Below are 20,675 nucleotides of genomic sequence, written 5' to 3'. Positions count from 1 at the left end.
TCTTAGTACGGGAGGGTGTTGAGCCCTAGAAAATGCTGGGAATAAAAATATGAACGTTGGGCATTAGTTGATGCATTTAAAACCTTCATGCAGAAAACCGAAGGCACATACAATACCTGCTGTTTATAGTAGCCAGAGTCAAATTAGTTTGTAATGGAGCACTGTACCTTTAAGAAGTAGACAGTTTTGAACGTGGGGAGGTGGAAGGTCACAGTGTGAAAGGTAGAGGAAAAGAAAAAATACAAACAAAACAAAAAGAAGACAAAAAAAGAAAAAGGAAGTGTGCACGTCTGATAACAGTGAACTGCTATTAAAAAATAAAGAAAATACAACTGAAAATGCTAGATCTGTGTGTAGAAAAAAACCTGAGTTGTATGTACGAAAGAAGTGATACGCCTTGCTTTGTTAAAAACCGATTGGGACCGTGGCTTAATAAAGTTGCAAGTAGAAGAAGAAAGCGGACTGCTGCTTGTTTCTTTTAAGGGTGCAACATTACCGGTCTTGGAGGTCGATCGGTTCGGCCTCACCTCAGCGAGGGCGGTTCTCGAGCAGTCGAGGGGAGCCCCTCTTCTGTTGCTAAAGCCACAAGCACTTTGTCTTTATTTTAGTAGTCCCTTTACGCAGGCCTGGCTCCTGCCTCATGAAGTGTTTATTATTTAGAGCAATAAAGAAATGAGGACCAATTAGATGTTGTTTCATGAAGCAGAATATTGAATTAACTGTATGATGATGAAAGTAAAGGCACTCTGATGATCGATTATAATATCAGTGAGAAGGAATTCAAGTGTAGCGGATAGGAGCGCAGGACCCGGGGGATCCTTTTTCTAGTCCAGCAATACTTGATTATAATTATTTATTTCTTAGCAGACGCCCTTATCCAACTTATAATTGTTACAAGATACCACATTATTATTTACACATTATTTTTACATATAATTCCCCATTTATACAGTTGGGTTTTTACTGGAGCAATCTAGGTAAAGTACCTTGCTCAAGGGTACAGCAGCAGTGTCTCCCCCCCTGGGATTGAACCCATGACCCTCCAGTCAAGAGTCCAGAGCCCTAACCACTACTCCATACTGCTGCAGTAATCTGTGGTTATATAAAGTAGCCATTGTTTGTGAATGGAGGTGAACACAGGGGTGGTGTGCTGTAAGCTGCTCCTGTGAAAGAAAGACAAATAACATTGGTTTCATTCCTATTTACAATAGTGCGAGTCTGTGAAGAGTTGGCTGTTCACACAATCATAGCTTGCCTGAGCAGCGTCTATCACGGTTTTCATTATGTTCTTTTTATGTTTGCTTTTCTTTGTAGCTCTTTTGAGTTTGATCATATTAGCTCGCTGCACATGTAATGTTTGTACTTTGTTCTATGAGAAACTCATAGTAACAATTGTGTAGAATTGCTGCACCTTATACCATAGTATCAGTAAAGTTTGTCAACGTGACGAGGTATTCTGTTAGCATGTTACCTGTGATAAACTACTGTGATCGACGACATCCCATAATACTCTCTTCAGCTCAGAGTCATTGGTAACTGCCACGCCCTTCACTTTCGCGGTCACCGAGCTGACAAGGTGACTGTTTTCCTGGTATTCCTTTTTCCAAAACAGGATGACACTGCCGAGTTCAAACACAGTGTTAGCAGAGAGAACGGATAGAGAAAAAACAGCGTGACACTGCTGAGGTGCAAACACAGTGTTAGCAGAGAAGACAGATAGAGAAAAAACAGCATGACACTGCTGAGTTCAAACACAGTGTTAGCAGAGAGAATGGATAGAGAAAAAACAGCATGACACTGCCGAGGTGCAAACACAGTGTTAGCAGAGAAGACAGATAGAGAAAAAACAGCATGACACTGCTGAGGTGCAAACACAGTGTTAGCAGAGAAGACAGATAGAGAGAAAAAACAGCATGACACTGCCGAGGTGCAAACACAGTGTTAGCAGAGAAGACAGATAGAGAGAAAAAACAGCATGACACTGTCGAGGTGCTTCCACAGTGTTAGCAGAGAGAATGGATAGAGAAAAAACAGCATGACACTGCCGAGGTGCAAACACAGTGTTAGCAGAGAAGACAGATAGAGAAAAAACAGCGTGACACTGCTGAGTTCAAACACAGTGTTAGCAGAGAAGACAGATAGAGAAAAAACAGCATGACACTGCTGAGTTCAAACACAGTGTTAGCAGAGAGAATGGATAGAGAAAAAAACAGCATGACACTCCCGAATTCAAACACAGTGTTAGCAGAGAGAATGGATGGAGAAAAAACAGCATGACACTGCTGAGGTGCAAACACAGTGTTAGCAGAGAGAATGGAAAGAGAAAAAACAGCATGACACTGCTGAGGTGCAAACACAGTGTTAGCAGAGAGAATGGATGGAGAAAAAACAGCATGACACTGCCGAGTTCAAACACAGTGTTAGCAGAGAGAATGGAAAGAGAAAAAACAGCATGACACTGCTGAGGTGCAAACACAGTGTTAGCAGAGAGAATGGATGGAGAAAAAACAGCATGACACTGCCGAGTTCAAACACAGTGTTAGCAGAGAGAATGGATAGAGAAAAAACAGCGTGACACTGCCGAGTTCAAACACAGTGTTAGCAGAGAAGACAGATAGAGAAAAAACAGCATGACACTGCCGAGGTGCAAACACAGTGTTAGCAGAGAGAACGGATAGAGAAAAAACAGCATGACACTGCTGAGTTCAAACACAGTGTTAGCAGAGAGAATGGATAGAGAAAAAACAGCATGACACTGCTGAGTTCAAACACAGTGTTAGCAGAGAGAATGGATAGAGAAAAACAGCATGACACTGCCGAATTCAAACACAGTGTTAGCAGAGAAGACAGATAGAGAAAAAACAGCATGACACTGCTGAGTTCAAACACAGTGTTAGCAGAGAGAATGGATAGAGAAAAAACAGCGTGACACTGCTGAGGTGCAAACACAGTGTTAGCAGAGAGAATGGATAGAGAAAAAACAGCATGACACTGCTGAGGTGCAAACACAGTGTTAGCAGAGAAGACAGATAAAGAAAAAAAAAGCATGACACTGCTGAGTTCAAACACAGTGTTTGCAGAGAGAACGGATAGAGAAAAAACAGCATGACAAATGTATTTATTTAACCAGTACAGAACTCTTGATATATACTTCTCGTTTACAAATTAAAGCAACATTACAAAATTAATGGCAAAAAAGACATCAATTCAAACAAGACAAAAACAAAAACAAAGACAAAAACAACTAAAACAGTCATAAAAACATAAATACAAAATATAAGCATAAAACTTCAAACAGATTTACATGATCCTGCCCAGAGTCAATATTTATAGGATTTACAAGCCTGGTAATATAATAAATATGTTGGAGTGATTTAAAAACGTATTGTGAAGAGGCTGCTTTTATGTTAGAAGAATGAATTCCAGAGATCAGATGCCTGATACACAACAGCACATTGGCCTGTATTATATCTCAATTTAGGGATTTTAAAAGTAGGCACATTCAGCCTGATCTTCAGAAGGCACATTTTTAGAGAGAAAATCGAGGTCACAATGCATTTGCACTGCAAGTTTTTTTTTTGTTTTTTTTTTTGCCACCAAATTATACATCTTTGTTTTCAACAGGGGCAGGTTCATTTCTCCCACTTGAAAATAATTTTGCAACTTCTGCTTCGGGCCCCCTAACTTTTGGCCCCATAACTTCTCATCAGGGATGCTTGAAATCTGTTTGCTGCGGGAAGATTTTTTATCTAGCCAGATTTTGCATGTTTTTAAATTTTGTGGGGAAAGTCAGTTTTTGGCAACATACGCAAGACAGTGATGAACACCACTGAATTAGCTTTACCTTTACATACTTTATATTTAAAATATTTGTGGGTGAGCATTGTAGAAGGTGTACATGGTAGCTTACTATCAATCAAACTGCTGTTTTGGTCGCACGCAGTATGAATGATTGGAGATGTAACCAATCAATCTGCAGTGTGTACAAGACTGTACAAGTGAGCGGGAGTTTTAATTTTTGATGAAGAGTCGTGGTTAAGAAGACTGGCCTGGCCTGCATCAGGTGATAAAAACTGCTTGTAACAGGGGAGATCTGTACTGACTGTCTGGCGCATGCATGGTTCTGCAGGAAGAGGGCAGCAGCCTCGTAAGATCCGCCTGTCAGTCATGGCGATGACACAGAGAGTTGGGGAAGAGGGTGTGTTGGCTTTCCCTCTCTCTGAGTGGCTGAGAGGCGGGCCTTGGTGGATTGCTCAGCCCATAAGTACTGCGCTTGGTTATGCATTCGGGTGGCCGTGATTGTGAATACACAGAGATGGTTCTAAGCAGGACAACAAGAAGTTTAAAGTGCAGATTGTTTCTGTACAGCGGAGCGTGGAAACTGGATACGTTCCGAGCACACAGAAACATTATGAAGCCCAAAGTCTCAGCATGTAAGAACAAGGCCATCGTTCCAGTTCAAGGGAGCACAAATTGTATTTTGGCTTACCATGTCAGCATGCCAAGCGGTCCCCTCGAAACGTATAAATCCATGTAGATAACAAAATGTAATACTGTGACAGAAATATGAGTTTTGGTTGTAAATCTCCCTCCCGACGTGTTGGGAACGTTGCTGGCCTGACAGTTCTTTCCCCAGGCCGGGAAGTCAGTCAGTCTGGAAGAAGGCGAGACTCCGTTGCAGGAACGTATTGACCCGGAAGGGAAACGAGGTAGCAGCTGCAGCCAGTAGAGACAGCTGCAGTCGTTTACCAAGGGGTCATGCGTGATAGCATAAAGGGGACGGAGGATCGTAAATCTTTTCCTTCGCTTGCTTCAGAGTGACAAGGAACTGGAAGGACCAGGAGAGATCCCCAATTGAATTGTATTAGAGAAAAGAGTTTGTGAGTGTTTTGTTTGTTTGTAGCGCTGTTAGTTATTGTCTTTTGTTTTGTAAATTCACTAGACGACTAACATGTCTCCGGAGCTGTCGCCTTGGGCCAGCACTACCTGGAGCAACAACACCACAGTCACTGTTTATTGTTATCACCCACCCTGAGCACTACTGCACGCACCTGGACTGGTGACCGTGTTAGTATTATTGTGGGGCGGATAACGTGTTATTATTATTTGGTCTGCACACCATTATAATTGTTTCCTTCCGTGCTTTACACATTGGTGTATATTGCTGGAGGATTATTGTTTTTTCCGCCAGACCGGGAGTTTACAAATAAAAGAAACCCCTTTTTCTAAACCGGATTACAGTTTCCTTTGTGTGGTTATTTCTGCACTGCATCACCTCTGCACCTGTTTCTAATCAGCAGCCACTTTGTCACAAATACCTAGAATGGTAGCCTAACTGTCATCTCAGAAGCATCAAGATGAGGTTTTTAAATTTGCTTTGGGTTTTACAGAAGAAATAATAATAATAATAATAATAATAATAATAATAATAATAATAATAATAATAATAATAATAATAAACAGATTTTAATTTTATTTTTTTCTGCCCTGGCTGTCTTTGCCTGCCTTTTCGCATGTTACCGCCTTGTTTCCGCCCCTTCAAAATGTCACACATACCGGCTGGGGATTGGTCAACAGCTGATTTCATGTTGTATTCGGCGGTCCCTCCAGTCCTGCTCATTTCGCAGATTGGAAATGGCTTTTTTGGTTTCGGGATTAAGAAAATGCGATATGGAAACTCGCGATATTATCGCATAAACAATCTTTCGCAAGAGTGATCAGGGTTTGATTTGGTTTGGCCCTTGTTAGAATTGGCACTGCTCAAAACGACCGATGAAGTAACCTACACAGATAATAATGCATATAACAGCAATATACACCCGTACCTGAAACTGTGGAAGATACAGTATATGACGCGATTGAAAATATGAGACAAGTTTTCTGATGTAAATGTAGCAGGTAAGACAACTGCTACTAACAACCTAATTGCGTGTTAATTGAAACTGATTTAATGTACCTTATAAAAGCTGTGTTCCATTGACTGCTCTTGACCGCAACGCTGTTTTTCGATCAGGACTGCCAGCGAGTTCCTTTGTTACTCTTCAGAGAAGGGCGATCAGGGAAACTCCGTGTCCACGGTAATTCAACTCGCCGAGGAGTGTGACCGCCACTGTTTCTTGTATCATGATTTGATTAAAGGGTTTCGCTTTGTTTATTTTAGCTCTTTTTTACTGTCTATGCGGTTTTGACCTGTAGTTATCCGAACCGCATTTTGTGTAGTACTAAACTGATTTAGCGCTTGCTTCTGTTGCCCATCCTGCCGTTGTATACGTACTGCAATATTACTAACCATAGCTAACACTAAGGAATTCTTCCTGGGCCTCTGCCAGCATGGTAGGGTGATTTTGGAGGGGTGAGTTGTTTTGTTTGGAATTATATTTTGTTTTTTTACATTTATTGCACAATTATGGTTTGTTTTGTATTCACCTTGGTCTTCTGTATTTTCTTTTTGTTATAGAGAATTGTGTTGTTGTAATTACCTGTCTGGTTTTGATATATATGCACTTGTAGTTTGAATACTATTTTTCTTTTTTAGTTTGCCCCTCTATGAGCACACGCTGGGAGAGATCCAGTGGTTTAAAATTAAGGTGTGCCTTGTGCTTATCATCTATTGTATTAGTTGAATCCTTAAGCACATGCTTGTTGGCCATCGTGTGGCAGTTTTCGGTATTGCATCTATCAGTCATTTTCTATACATAGTTCTGCATTCATTGTTGATCTTGTTTTAGTTTAATATTTCTTTTGTAATAAAACATTCTAAACTGCATTCTTGTCTGCTGGCTCATTTAATTGAGGGGGGGCTGTTGTAGAAACTTGGTAACATTTGCTTAGTGTGTCTAGTCCTATAGGGTATCCCTCCAGCTCTATAATATAAAACTCTATATTAGGGGGTGGCGTACTCAGATTAGCTTTTAGGGGTGCAGTGAGGGGGGGGGAGAAAGTCACAGTGCGTCCGCTACATATATGTGCTAGATAAAGACATTAGCATTGATCAGAGTTTGAAGGGCATCTGCTTTGAAATCTATCACACCAAAGTTATTTCTAAAAAGTGATATGCCTGCACAATGACTTTTTGCTGCACTGTAATTATAATGCTGCCATGGGGGGAGGGGGATGTTGTGATTTATATTGTTATAATGCTATAATTGTAAACACATTGCTGTTGTTTAAGTCATATTGAAAATAATATATTTCCATGTTTCATAACAATATACGAATTTATTTTTTTTAAACTATAGCAAAGTAATTTTATCTAAATTACTTATTTGAGGGCTGAGAATGAAAAATTTGGAAATTGCCAAAATAAATGGGCAGCTGGACGGTAAATGTAATACTTCCATATGAGTGCACACAGTTTGAAATCTGTATTTAGTGCATTTCTGATTATTGGATGTCCACACGTGGGTGCTGATGTGTAGACTGCATTGTGTTTCACTGGGCTTTGGCCTGACTTCAATGACAATGGCTCAGCTAGTATATTCATTACTTTGTTTTCTGTAGAGGAGATAGGGAGTCAGACCCGAAGCTGGCTGAAACCATTGGAATGGTTTATTTTACAGGTACGTTGTTCTGTTTATTTTTGTTGTTTACATTAAATGAGTAGTAGTGTTAAATGTTTTATGAAACTGTTAGAGAAATAAGGTTCAATGTAAATGTTAAAACATGCAATAATGTGTTTTCTGAGAAATGTATTTTATTTCAGCATGTTATCTCTAAATATAATTGTATTTTGTATTACTGCATGATTGGGAAGGAGGGATAGGGAGTAATAAATGAAGCTGGCTGAAACCATTTGGATTCTTTATTTTAAAGTTACTGCATGAGTGGGAACGGCTGCAAGAACTGCCTTCAATAAACCGTCTATTGGAGAACCTGAGGATTCCCTGTCTCAGTTCTTGTGTGATGCAGGAGAGAGGGAGTAACACAGGGAATATATATATATATATATATATATATATATATATATATATATATATATTATATAATCAAGGAGGCAGTACGGTCCAGTGGCTACAGTCCCAGGCTTGTAACCAGTTCAAATGCCACCTCTGCCACTGACTGACTCACTGTGTGACCCTGAGCAAGTCACTTCATCTTCTTGCGATCCACCCTGCGGATGAGATGTTAAGTCAATGTCCTATTGTAAGTGACTCTGCATATAATCCACAGTTCACAGCCTGCCTCTGTAAAGCACTTTGTGATGGTATATACAGTGCAATATCATATTAAGGGATTTCTTGTCTTCAAAGCTAGGGGTATAAATTAAAATAAGTATTGGTTGCCATGGATATATGCCTACACGTATTCATAAAGATTTAACTTATGAGTTATGTAAAGAATATTTTTTTTCCCCCAAAGTAAATAAAGTTTGAGATTGATTTAAAAAAAAAAAAACAAAAAAAAAAACTATACTCTTGTGAAAGAAATACGAGGCCCCTATTTGCAAAACATTAAGGACGGTCTGTTTTAAGGAATGTTTTCTGTACTATGTTTTTCAGCTTTTATTAATTCAATCAACTTTTTAAAAAAAGTTGGAGGCTGTGTGGTCCAGTGGTTAAAGAAAAGGGTTTGTAACCAGGAGGTCCCCGGTTCAAATCCCACCTCAACCACTGACTCATTGTGTGACCCTGAGTAAGTCACTTCACCTCCTTGTGCTCCGTCTTTTGGGTGAGATGTAATTGTAAGCGACTCTGCAGCTGATGCATAGTTCACACACCCTAGTCTCTGTAAGTCGCCTTGGATAAAGGCGTCTTCTAAATAAACAAATAATAATAATAATAATAATATAAAAATAAAGATATATCTATAAACTAAGCGAGTGTTGACTCACTTTGTTTCCTTGAGAAAAAAATGCAAGCAGAAAAAAATCAAACATGACAAATATGGTGATTTTGTATCACTAGTGCGTACTGGAATACTGTGATTTACATACTGGAGTTTGTATATGCTTGTGAAGTCTGAGAGGAACACATTGATTGGCTGTGCTAACAGTCACTTCGCATTCACATTTTAGGGCCCCCTACTTTTTGTCCCATAATTCAAGCACTGATCAACAATGAGAAAAAAAGGAAAAATACATTAATAGCCACCCAAGTTGAGTTTTGCTCGATGATGAGATTTTAGCACATCAAACTGTTCTTTTCGGCAAAGGTTTAGAGCCACTGGCAAATTTAAAATAAGGAAGGATATAACTGAAAAAATAAACGCAACGTCTTCCATAAAAAATGTCAAATAAAGAAGTCCAAAAATGACTATGCGACCTAAAGCACAGAACAGCAGTTGTTCACCCCCTAGTCTCTGTAAGTCGCTTTGGATAAAAGCGTCTTTTAAATGACTAAATAATACTACTACTACAGCGTGCCTATAGAAAAATACATCTTTAACTTATTTCAATATAAATGTATTCTATGATGTAATATTAATATTCATATTCTTTACATGCAATACCTGAATGTTTCTGTATGTTTGTGAACAATCAGAATATAAACGGTAAACATTAATATGCATTTGCTATATTTGTGCAATACCGGGGTATGCCAATAGATGGTGACCTACTCTAGGAGAGTATATTAAGTTCCAAGTTTGTAGGGACAGAGAGTGTACTAATACAGTTGTTGTATTGGCTACATGTGTGAGACTCGGTAAATAATACATGCATACATGCCAACAGTCCCTATATGGTCGGGACAGTCCCGATTTCCTAGCAAATGTCCCGCGTCCCGATGCTTAGGAAGAAAGTCACGATATTTACCCATAGAAAAAAAAGTATTCTGCACAGTCGAGTTAGTCTTCGTGCGGCTTATACAAAAGTAAGAACGCTTCATTATGTTTATTTTTACTGTCATGATGGTCGTGTTAAGTTGGGGGGATACGTCTATTATATGATAATGAGTGTTTTTTTTCGTATGACTCCTCCCATATTGAAACTGCATTGAAATCAACAAGCTGGCAAATGCCAAGAGCTCAATGGTAATTACCTACTGCAAACAGTTCAGCAGACATGGAATTCCAGATGAAGTGATATCTGACAATGGCCCACAGTATGCATCTGCAGGATTTCAACAGTTCAGCAAAGAGTATGGGCTTAAGCATACTACAGCATTGCCTAGATATCCTCAATCTAATGAAAAGGCTGAAAAAGCCATGCAAATAAAAAGAATAAGAATTGTTAAGAAAAGCCATAGCTGATTGTCAACATCCACATCTTACATTACTGGACTATCGCAACACACTACTGGAGGGTTTGGCATGAACAGTTCAATTACTTGTGGGACGAAGGACAAAAACCAGACTCCCCTCTTCACAGAAGCTGCTCCAGCCACAAGTAGCAAGAGGAGTTACACAAAAGCTAAAAGTAAACCGAGAAAAAATAATACTACGACCGAGGGTCAAAACTTCTGAAGCCTCAGCCAGGAGATACAGTGAGGGTAAGGGAGGAGAGAATGTGGAGACCTGCTGTTGTTCTAACAAATAGCACACAGCCACACTCATGCATTGTGGAATCGGAAGGGCATCAGTACAGAAGAAACTGAAGGGATTTGATAAAGACGACAGAAACCTGAAGCAAATGAAGTGAAGCATCAAAGGAAACAAGTGGCTGAAAAAAGTGAACCTCAGGAGAGGATTAAGAACATAAGAACATAAGAACATAAGAAAGTTTACAAATGAGAGGAGGCCATTCAGCCCATCTTGCTCGTTTGGTTGTTAGTAGCTTATTGATCCCAGAATCTCATCAAGCAGTTTCTTGAAGGATCCCAGGGTGTCAACTTCAACAAAATTACTGGGGAGTTGGTTCCAGACCCTCACAATTCTCTGTGTAAAAAAGTGCCTCCTATTTTCTGTTCTGAATGCCCCTTATCTAATCTCCATTTGTGACCCCTGGTCCTTGTTTCTTTTTGCAGGTCAAAGAAGTCCCCTGGGTTGACATTGTCTATACCTTTTAGGATTTTGAATGTTTGAATCAGATCGCTGGGTAGTCTTCTTTGTTCAAGACTGAATAGATTCAATTCTTTTAGCCTGTCTGCATACAACATGCCTTTTAAACCTGGGATGATTCTGGTTGCTCTTCTTTGCACTCTTTCTAGAGCAACAATATCCTTTTTGTAACAAGGTGACCAGAACTAGGCAAGGTCTTGTAAAGTTGCATTGTAAAGTTTTAACATTACTTCCCTTGATTTAAATTCAACACTTGTCACAATATATCAGAGCATCTTGTTGGCCTTTTTTATAGCTTCCCCACATTGTCTAGATGAAGACATTTCTGAGTCAACATAAACTCCTAGGTCATTTTCATAGTTCCCTTCTTCAAATTCAGTATCTCCCATATGATATTTATAATGCACATTTGTATTGCCTGCATGCAATACTTTACACTTTTCTCTAATAAATGTAATTTGCCATGAGTCTGCCTAGTTCTGAATGCTGTCTAGATCATTTTGAATGACCTTTGCTGCTGCAACAGTGTTTGCCACTCCTCCTATTTTTGTAATGTTTGTAAATTTAACAAGTTTGCTTACTATACCAGAATCTAAATCATTAATGTAGATTAGGAAGAGCAGAGGACCTAATACTGATCCCTGTGGTACACCGCTGGTTAACTCACTCCATTTTGAGGTTTCTCCTCTAATCAGTACTTTCTGTTTTCTACATGTTAACCACTCCCTAATCCATGTGCATGCATTTCCTTGAATCCCTACTGTGTTCAGTTTGAGAATTAATCTTTTATGCAGGACTTTGTCAATAGCTTTCTGGAAATCTAAATAAACCATGACATATGCTTTGCAATTATCCATTTTCAATGTTGCATCCTCAAAAAAGTCAAGTAGGTTAGTTAGACATGATCTCCCTTTCCTAAAACCATGCTGACTGTCTCCCAGGATATTGTTACCATATAGGTAATTTTCCATTTTGGATCGTATTATAGTTTCCATAAGTTTACATATAATAGAAGTCAGGCTTAAGGTCTGCAGTTACCTGGTTCGGTTTTGTCTCCCTTTTTGTGGATCGGTATTATGTTTGCTATTTTCCAGTCTGTCGGTACAACCCCTGTGTCAAGAGACTGTTGCATGATCTTGGTTAGCGGTTTGTAAATAACTTCTTTCATTTCTTTGAGTACTATTGGGAGGATATCATCTGGCCCAGGGGATTTGTTTATTTTAAGAGCTCCTAGTCCCTTTAACACTTCTACCTGTGTTATGCTAAAGTTATTTAAAACTGGATAGGAACAGGTCGAATGTGTCGGGCATGTTGTCCGTGTCCTCCTTTGTAAAAACTTGTGAAAAGCAATCATTTAATATATTTGCTATTTTTTTCTTCATCTATGAGTTTGCCATTTGTGTCTTTTAGACATTTAACCTCCTCTTTGAATGTTCTCTTGCTGTTATAATATTGGAAAAATATTTTGGAATTGGTTTTAGCCCCCTTAGCAATATTGATTTCTATCTCTCTCTTGGCCTCTCTAACTTCCTTTTTGACTTATGTTTGCAGTTCCAAGTACTCTTTCTGTCTACTTTGTTTTTGGTCCCTTTTAAATGCTCTGTAAAGTGCCTTTTTTCGCTGAATATTTTTTTAATTGATCTATTAAACCATTTTGGCCATTTTGTTTTAGATTTAGATTTGTCTATTTTTGGGATATAATTGTTTTGCGCCTCTAGTGCTACATTTTTAAAAAACAGCCATCCTTTTTCTGTGGATGTTTTCTCTATTTTACTCCAATCTACTTCTGTTAGTCTCTGTTTCATACCTTCATAGTTTGCTTTTCTAAAATTGTAAACCTTAGCTTTAGTCATTACTTTTGGGGTTTTAAAAAATATTTCAAATGAGACCATGTTGTGGTCTGAGTTTGCCAATGGCTCTCTGACCTCTGTTTTAGTTATTCTGTCTTCATTATTTGAAAAGACTAAATCAAGGCATGCCTCCCCTCTTGTCGGTGCCTTGACAAATTGCATTAGGAAGCAGTCATTTGTCATTTCCACCATTTCAATTTCGTCCGTCGTGCCCCCCATCGGGTTTTCCCATTTTATACGGGGGAAGTTGAAACCCCCCATTAGTATGGCTTCTCCTTTTCTACATGCATTTCGAATGTCATTGTATAACAGATTGTTTTGCTCAGCGACTGAATTTGGCGGTCTATAGCATGCTCCTATTATTATTCCCTTTGAATTTGTGTCCATTATTCTGACCCATATTGATTCTGCATTGTTTTCTTTGTCCTGATTGAACACCTGGGCTTCAAGACTATTTCTTATGTATAGCGCTACCCCTCCGCCTCTTCTGTCCTGCCTGTCTTTCCTATACAGTGTGTACCCATTAATATTATATTCTGTACCCACTAATATTATATTCATGAAGAGACACTATCCAGTTAGAATTCAGAAAGCTGAATTCTTACTGGATAGCGTCTGGGACAGAATAATCCCTGTATAGCCACTAGGGTCAGGGTAGTCCACCCCTGCACTTACAAAACACTGGAATACTTATAAAGAAGGGGAGATGTAATGATACTGTGTTAAGTTACTGGGATTCAGTTATGTCGGTGTACCTGCAATACCGGGATATGCCAATAGATGGTGCCCTATTCTAGGAGAATACGTGAAGTACCAAGTTTATATTGACAGAGTGTTCTAAAGTTGTATTGGCTGCACGTGTGAGACTCAGTAAATAATATAAAGAATGATGATGTTTTATGTTTCGGAAAGCAGTTTAATTCCTTGAATCCGGCGATATTGCAATGTGTGTGCAATTTATTACACCGGGCATATCTGGGAAGCCAGACAACTGATAGCATTTGTGTTTGGTTCTATTTTGTTCCTCACCTCCAATTGGAAATATTATACTCCCGTGCCCTACGGAAAAGCGCATCTGTGACATCAGCCAGTATCTCTGACACAGAAGACTGACAGATGCCTGATCTGTCCCCAGCTGTTGATGGACGGCACTCGACTTGCAAAACAGAATAATTGCGGACTTCAATTGCTTAACAAGCTGTAATGCGAGTGTATTTTCATAAAGCGCGAACCCTGAAATGCCTCCGAGCAGCTGGCTTTTGAAAATACAGCTTGCCAGCTATCTGGTGTCACAAAGGTGTTTTGCGACCTGTTTTTCACTTTGCCCCTTCTGAAAATCAGGCGGATAGTTTGATCTTAGTGCAATGGTAGTGTTACATGTCATAGGTAGAAGTGCATTTAACTCAAATATGTTGTCAGATAGAAGGAACACTAATCTCAATACGGGAGCAACAGAACTCTGAATCACTCAGGATGATGACAAACATCAGGAATGAATAGTTTAATAATTATCTCCTTCGTTGTGGCCAGTCTCACTTTAAGACCTTCGTTTCAAAACAATGCAAATTCAGGGATCTGAACTATGCTACGCCAGCATAGAAAAAAAAACGAATTTATTAATGATATTTCACAAAAAAGAAGTGATGTAAATAAATGAATTGTATTATGTTGTGTGTTATTCTTAATACTACCACTACGACTATGACTACAACAACAACAACAACTACTACGACTACCACGAAGAAGAAGAAGAAGAAGAAGAAGAAGAAGAAGAAGAAGAAGAAGAAGAAGAAGAAGAAGAAGGTTAGTACTACTAATAGTAACAACAAGTACATTTTACCCGATATTTTACTAGAGGAAAGTCCTCAATTAAATATGTCCAATTTCTTTCAGAGCATTAGTGCTTTGTCAGTAGAAGTCTTTGACTTGTGACTCACCAGATCGATATGAAAATGATTCCGTGTATACTCCATTTCAGGCATGCCAGTTTTTTGCTTTTAATCTGCAAGTATTTAACTGTATTGTAGTACCTAATGGAATTCCACAGACCCATTGTGTGCCTGAAATTGTTTAAAGAAATAAAAATAAATATAGTGTTCTAAATTCTGTTCCTTAACACTGGCAGCAAGATACTCTTGTCACATGTACTACTAGCACCAGTGCTGCCTTTTCTAGTGCTCGACAGGGTTGCCAACTATTTTTACAAAAACTCACCAATTCTTCCTAAAAACCCGCCCAAACCCAACCCAAGCAGGAGCGTAAGTTGTGACATCACACTCACCTCTGATGTTCCCCAGTGTAACAAATAGCAACTACATTATTTGCAATTTCAACTTTTTGTGTTTTATGTGCTTAATTACCAGGGATCCTAGGAATCCGTTTGCTGCGGAATAAGTTGCTGTCGGAGAGTTTTTATTTGTACACTTGCAAAAACTATGAAGGCTTTTTTTGGTTGTTTGGTAACCAAATCAATACACTTCTCATATATAATCATCATCGACACAGGCAATGCTTAAATTTAGTGAACATACTTGTTCAATAAAACTGCTTCTGGCGAACGAGGTGCACTGTCAATGTCACATTCATGCTGAAACGTAGCTGCAGTTTAGTTCAGTATCCAGCGCGTTTTTACTACTCAACAAGCTGTTTAAAGATGTTGGGGGCCCTCAATTTTAGCCTTTTATTTTAATTGTGGAATAACGCTGATACGAATCATACGAAAAATCATTCCTTTTCTTTAATCAAGTAAAACCTTTGAGAACAAATTCTTATTTGCAATAACGCCTGTTACCAGACTGTGCCTTTTAGAAAGTGCTCCGTTTGTAGCCCAAGGTAATAATGAAATGTACATCATATGACAAATATTGATGCGTGTCATTGTTACAATGTTTAGCAACAGTGATGTAAACACTAATGGTTGTGTATCATACAGCTTAGTATTTTGCTTAGTCATATCGTAAATATTTTAAAACTACTCAAAATATAACCAAATAAAATACCCGCAAAAATGTCCAAAACTTCTCACGTGTGACGTCAGTAGAATACGCTATATGCGATATCACCATGTTAATTTTTAACCAATGAAAATGCAGCATTTGGTTTTGACAGGCGGCCTTAACCAATCAGGACCAGAAGTCCCGCCTCCCAGTTCCGGTCATGTGTTTGTAGTCTTTAAGCAATATCGGAAGTCCCACCCTCCCATCCTGTCACGTGTATGTAGTTGTTAATGCACTTTTGGAATCTGTGTTCCATGATTGTAGTTTATCACATTAAAATAGGGAATTAAACAAAGGTTTGGGGTATTCATTTTTAATTTAAATGTATTTAGAGTGAAATGGGTAAACAGGAGAATACATTGTTTTGTTATATGTGTCATTTCAGAAAATAAAATAAGCTTTTTAGAAAAATAAAAATAAGTTTGAAAACAAGGGTATACAGTTTGTTATATTCTTTATTTCAGAAAAATAAAATGAGCAGTAAAATGGGTGAAAACAAAAAGGGTACGAAGTGCTGAAAAAATAAACGAGCTTGAAAACGAAGACAGTAAAATGTTAAAAACAAGTACATTACACAGAGAAGCGTGTCCGTTTAAAAATAAATAAATAAAATAAAGTGTTTTATAATGAACAACGATCCGATGCTGTATGTACAGAGCTAAATTGACCTATACAGAAGGAAAGCGACACAGGATGGTCTTAAACAGAGAAGCGTGTCTGTTGAAAAAAGACAAAATGTTTAAAATAAGGAACAACCTGTTTAAGAAATGTACATACTTAACCCAACACAAATAAATAAATACATAAATAAATAAATAAAATAAAATAATAATAATGTGAGACCCTGTATACATTGTTAACATTTAAAAAAACCTTCTTGCATTACTTATTTTACACAGCTGGATGTACAAGCATGTCTAAAACAGCAGGGTCGGCTTCTGAAATGTCTGTACCAAGTGTCTTGAGTTTAAAACAGGGGTGCCCAATCCTGGTCCTGGAGGGCCGATGTCCCTCCTGACTTTTGTTGCAACTGTGCCCAAAATTACTTAATTGGACCAATCAAGCCCTTATTAGAAGCTTAATTTGTCCAATTAATCAATTTAGTGTACAGTTTAAACAAAAACCAGGAGGGCATCGGCCCCCCAGGACCAGACTTGGGCACCCCTGCTTTAAAACCTTAAAATGTCAAATAAAAAATAAAAAAGAATACACACCTTGACTATCGGCTGCTGCTATGTTAGACTTGTTACAATGTATTTACATAAACTGAAGAAAAAAAAACAGTTTTAAAATAAGATGCTACAAACCTTTTCAGTGTCAGTGCTTGTCTGTATCTGAACAAACAGAGAGAATTGCGAGTGTGGCTGCAGTTCCCCCAGGGTGCTGAGGGCGTTGTGGAAGCGCCACGCCCCTTCCTGTCACGTGATTGTAGTTTTTACAGAAGTTTTACCTAGGTTCAGGGCCATGTGTGTAGTTTTAAAACAACAGTTTTAAAGTTTTCAAGTCAATTTTGAGATAAAGAAAACAAATTGTTACCGTAAAACGGTAAATAAAACTAAAGTATAGAGATGTTGTTGTATTTTTTTTTAATTTATACAATTAAAATAAGGCATATGTTGACCCAGCTGTGCAGAAAGATCAGTTTGGGTCTCTCTTGGCAATGCTGAAGAGGCCTGTAGCTTATACAGAAGTATACAAAAAACACAAAAGTTTTCAAAAGTACAGATTGAAGGATTATCATCTGAACAAAACAGTCTTTAGGCACGTATTTAAACACTTTGAAACCAGGCGTTTATGCTGAAATGCACGGATCATGAATGTATATTTAAGTTTATTTATTTTAAAGCTTCAAAACGTCAAAACAATATGGTACAAACATTGACTATCAGCGGTCATATTTTAGACAATTTCCAACATTGTTACAACGTATTTACTTAAAGCAAAAAATTGTTTTAAAATAAAATGTGATAAACTTCGGCTGTGTCTATTCTTGTGTGAGCATGGCAGACTGAGAGAGAATTGTACAAGCGACAGATCCCCCTCATGAGCGAGGGGCTGGGGATTGCACTGGCCTGTGGTGATAGGCTAGAGGCGATAAGTACAAGAGTCTGCTGTAATTCCTTTAGGTAGAATGAGAACAGTTTTAAAGAGGGGAATGGTAAACAATTTTAAAAAGTTAATAAAATGACATAGAACACTTCTCGTTACACAGCATGTCACTCCCGTTTTAAAGTTTTTCATACATAGGACTGCATTTACAGAAAACTGCACGAAAAACTATTCCATATATCCTGTTAAAAAGTGTGCAGAATAGTGGGGTGTCTGCATAAAGAAAATAAGTGTCAAATTGGTTAACAGACCAGTAAGCTTACACGATGCATAAACCAAATAGGGAGCATTTTTCAAGAGAAACAGAACGGTGGTTGCTGACATTGAGTAGCAATGGCAAAATGAACTAGAGATTAGAGATGTGCTGGTATTGAAACTTCAACGATGATTTTAGGTTACATTATAGCGTGTATAGCTGCGCTGTCTAAGGATGCAGGGCCTGGCCCTTTGACAAGCAAGACAGCTAAAGAAGTGGACAGCGCATTTCAAAGCCTACAACATGCTGTGTCCTGCGGTGCTATCTAGAGGTTGTCCAGCCAGTTTCACAAGAGAATCGGCAATGCAATTTCGATGAACAATTGTTGGGGAGTTCTTAGCACAGGGCACACACTGTAAAACTATTATCTTTTGTTGCCCTTACACTTCACACTGTGTGTGTGTGTGTGTGTGTGTGTGTGTGTGTGTGTGTGTGTGTGTGTGTGTGTGTGTGTGTGTGTGTGTGTGTGTGTGTGTGTGTGTGTGTGTGTGTGTGTGTGTGTGTGTGTGTGCGTGCGTGCGTGCGTGTGTGTGCTAGTTATATTTTTCCAAGCTACGGTGTTCAAGAGTTTTAGCCAAGATGAAAATAACTAAACTTTAGAGATGCTAGTTGGGCCCCTCTAGCTGGGATGGCTGTTCTTGAGAATGTCCAGTTTGTGACGGTCAGCTAAGAAAATGTGGTGTTTTAAGATGCCAAGGGGCCATCCGGTTTACATTATTGTCCTTTTAGAAACGGTTTTGTGTCAATGTTCTGCAACCAGCTACTGTGTAGTATTGAAACATGTGGTGCCAGTAATTCAGTTATGCAAACTGAAATCTTTAAAAAAAACAATAAATTAAAAAAAATATTCCAATTTAGTCATCAGAAAACATTGCTTACAAAACATTTACAATATTTACAAACAGGTACTTATCCACATCCTGTGAAACGGTTCGCTTGTACTGCGCTTCCACGTTACAGGACGGATCCGCTGCTTCTTGTTATTTATTTGCAACACACACATTGTTCGGGGTGTGTGAGCACACATTTTACATTCTGTGTGCGTGCATTTTGTCTACAAACACTCATATATCCAATATTTATATATAAAGAAAACACCAACAAATACTTTGAGCAGATGTTAAGCATTTTCTTTGCAGAGAATAATTTCTGAAGGTATCCTAAATTCACATTAAGGATTTTTTCTTGGTTACAAATTGACTTGTTAAAACAGAGTGTGTAAAAACAAGGGGGTGAGGGGCTCTTCTTTAACTTGTCATCTCTCGTGGCTATCTAACTTACACCTGCCCTATCTGGAGTGTAATGCAGTCACTTGATAACCACATTCTTCACAATACAGTATGCAGACTCTTTGACAGAGGGGCTCCTCCTCAAAGATCCTGAAAATAAAAAGCTAAAGTTTGAATGCACTGAAATGAAGGAACATAAATATCTCCCTGAGCTGGGAGGTAGTGCCACCGTTTCATTTTTACCAGGGGAATTCTAACACGACTGAAGTGAAATAGAGAAACTAGGTACCAATGTCACCTCCATAGTAAAACGTGCTTCATTTACATGATCAAATTGTATCTAATGCCCAGCTGTAAACACTATGCTGCGTGTGTCGAGATATTAGTTTAGTCCATCCTCTATGCCTACACACACTGGTCAGATTTCAAACGCTGTAGCGTCCATGTGTTAACATGTCTGTCGATGCCTCTGACGTACATCGCACTCTTGAGATTATTAACACAAATATCCTGTGCAACACGAAGGAAAGTTCATTCCAAACACTTAACTGTTCATTCTTTATTATAAATGTAGGGATTTGTAAATATCTGTGAAAGATAAACTTGCCAGCGTCAGTGCCATACTGTCGCTGGAGGTGAAAAGCGCTCAGTGCTACTGGCGCTGGTGTGTAACACCTGTAACATGTTAAACCAGCGCTCAGTGCCGCACCGCCGCGGACCAGCAGACCATTGCAAGCTAGAAAGCCAATACAGAAAGTGCCACATGACAAGTGTTCGTGTGGTGTTTTAGCTTGCTGAAATCATCTTCTTTAGAAACTTTATTTTTATTTTTGAAGCCGCACATTGTAAGTGATATTCTGGAAGACGAGACTCCCTTTTCAAAGCACGTAGAAACAAGCAATCAGCAGCGACAGTGCTTCCCGGCAGCTTTTGTCGAAATTCTCTTTTTATATGTATTTTCTGTAAACATTAGTTTATGGATAATCTTGTTTGCTTTTAAACCAATTAAATTACATTATTTTTTACACATTATTTTTACATACACTTGCCCATTTATTCAGTTGGGTGTTATTTTTTTTTTTACTGGAGCAATCTAGGTAAAGTATCTTGCTCAAGCAGCAGCGTTCCCCACCTGGGATTGAACCCACGACCCTCCGGTCAAGAGTGCAGAGCCCTTGTTTGTTTGTTTGTTTGTTTGTTTGTTTGTTTGTGTTGGGTTAAGTATGTACATTTTAAACAGGTTGTTCCTTATTTTAAACATTTTGTCTTTTTTAAATATACACACTGCTCTGTTTAAAGC

General features: G+C 38.6%; 1 protein-coding gene across 5 annotated transcripts in view; it reads right to left on the bottom strand.

Annotated features, from left to right (window-relative positions):
- Positions 1 to 14,969, bottom strand: part of LOC117395349 (P2X purinoceptor 4-like) — a 33,943-nt gene extending 18,974 nt beyond the window's left edge. For 3 of the 5 annotated variants that reach the window (XR_009323720.1, XM_059019997.1, XM_059019999.1), the window contains exons 1-2: positions 14,723 to 14,969; positions 1,472 to 1,619 (exon numbers count right to left, since the gene is read on the bottom strand). Coding sequence is in view for 3 of the 5 variants with exons in the window: in XM_059019997.1 (XP_058875980.1) it covers positions 1,472 to 1,619; positions 14,723 to 14,838 (264 nt within the window). In the remaining 2 variants the exon portion in view is untranslated. Of the gene's footprint in view, positions 1 to 1,471; positions 1,620 to 14,722 lie in introns of those variants that run through there. The other 2 variants (XM_059020000.1, XM_059019998.1) reach the window with 2 other exon arrangements.
- Positions 14,970 to 20,675: the final 5,706 nt, after the last annotated feature.

Source organism: Acipenser ruthenus, unplaced genomic scaffold (assembly GCF_902713425.1).
Source record: "Acipenser ruthenus unplaced genomic scaffold, fAciRut3.2 maternal haplotype, whole genome shotgun sequence".
NCBI lineage: Eukaryota > Metazoa > Chordata > Actinopteri > Acipenseriformes > Acipenseridae > Acipenser > Acipenser ruthenus.
This window is presented reverse-complemented; position numbering and strand designations above follow the sequence as displayed.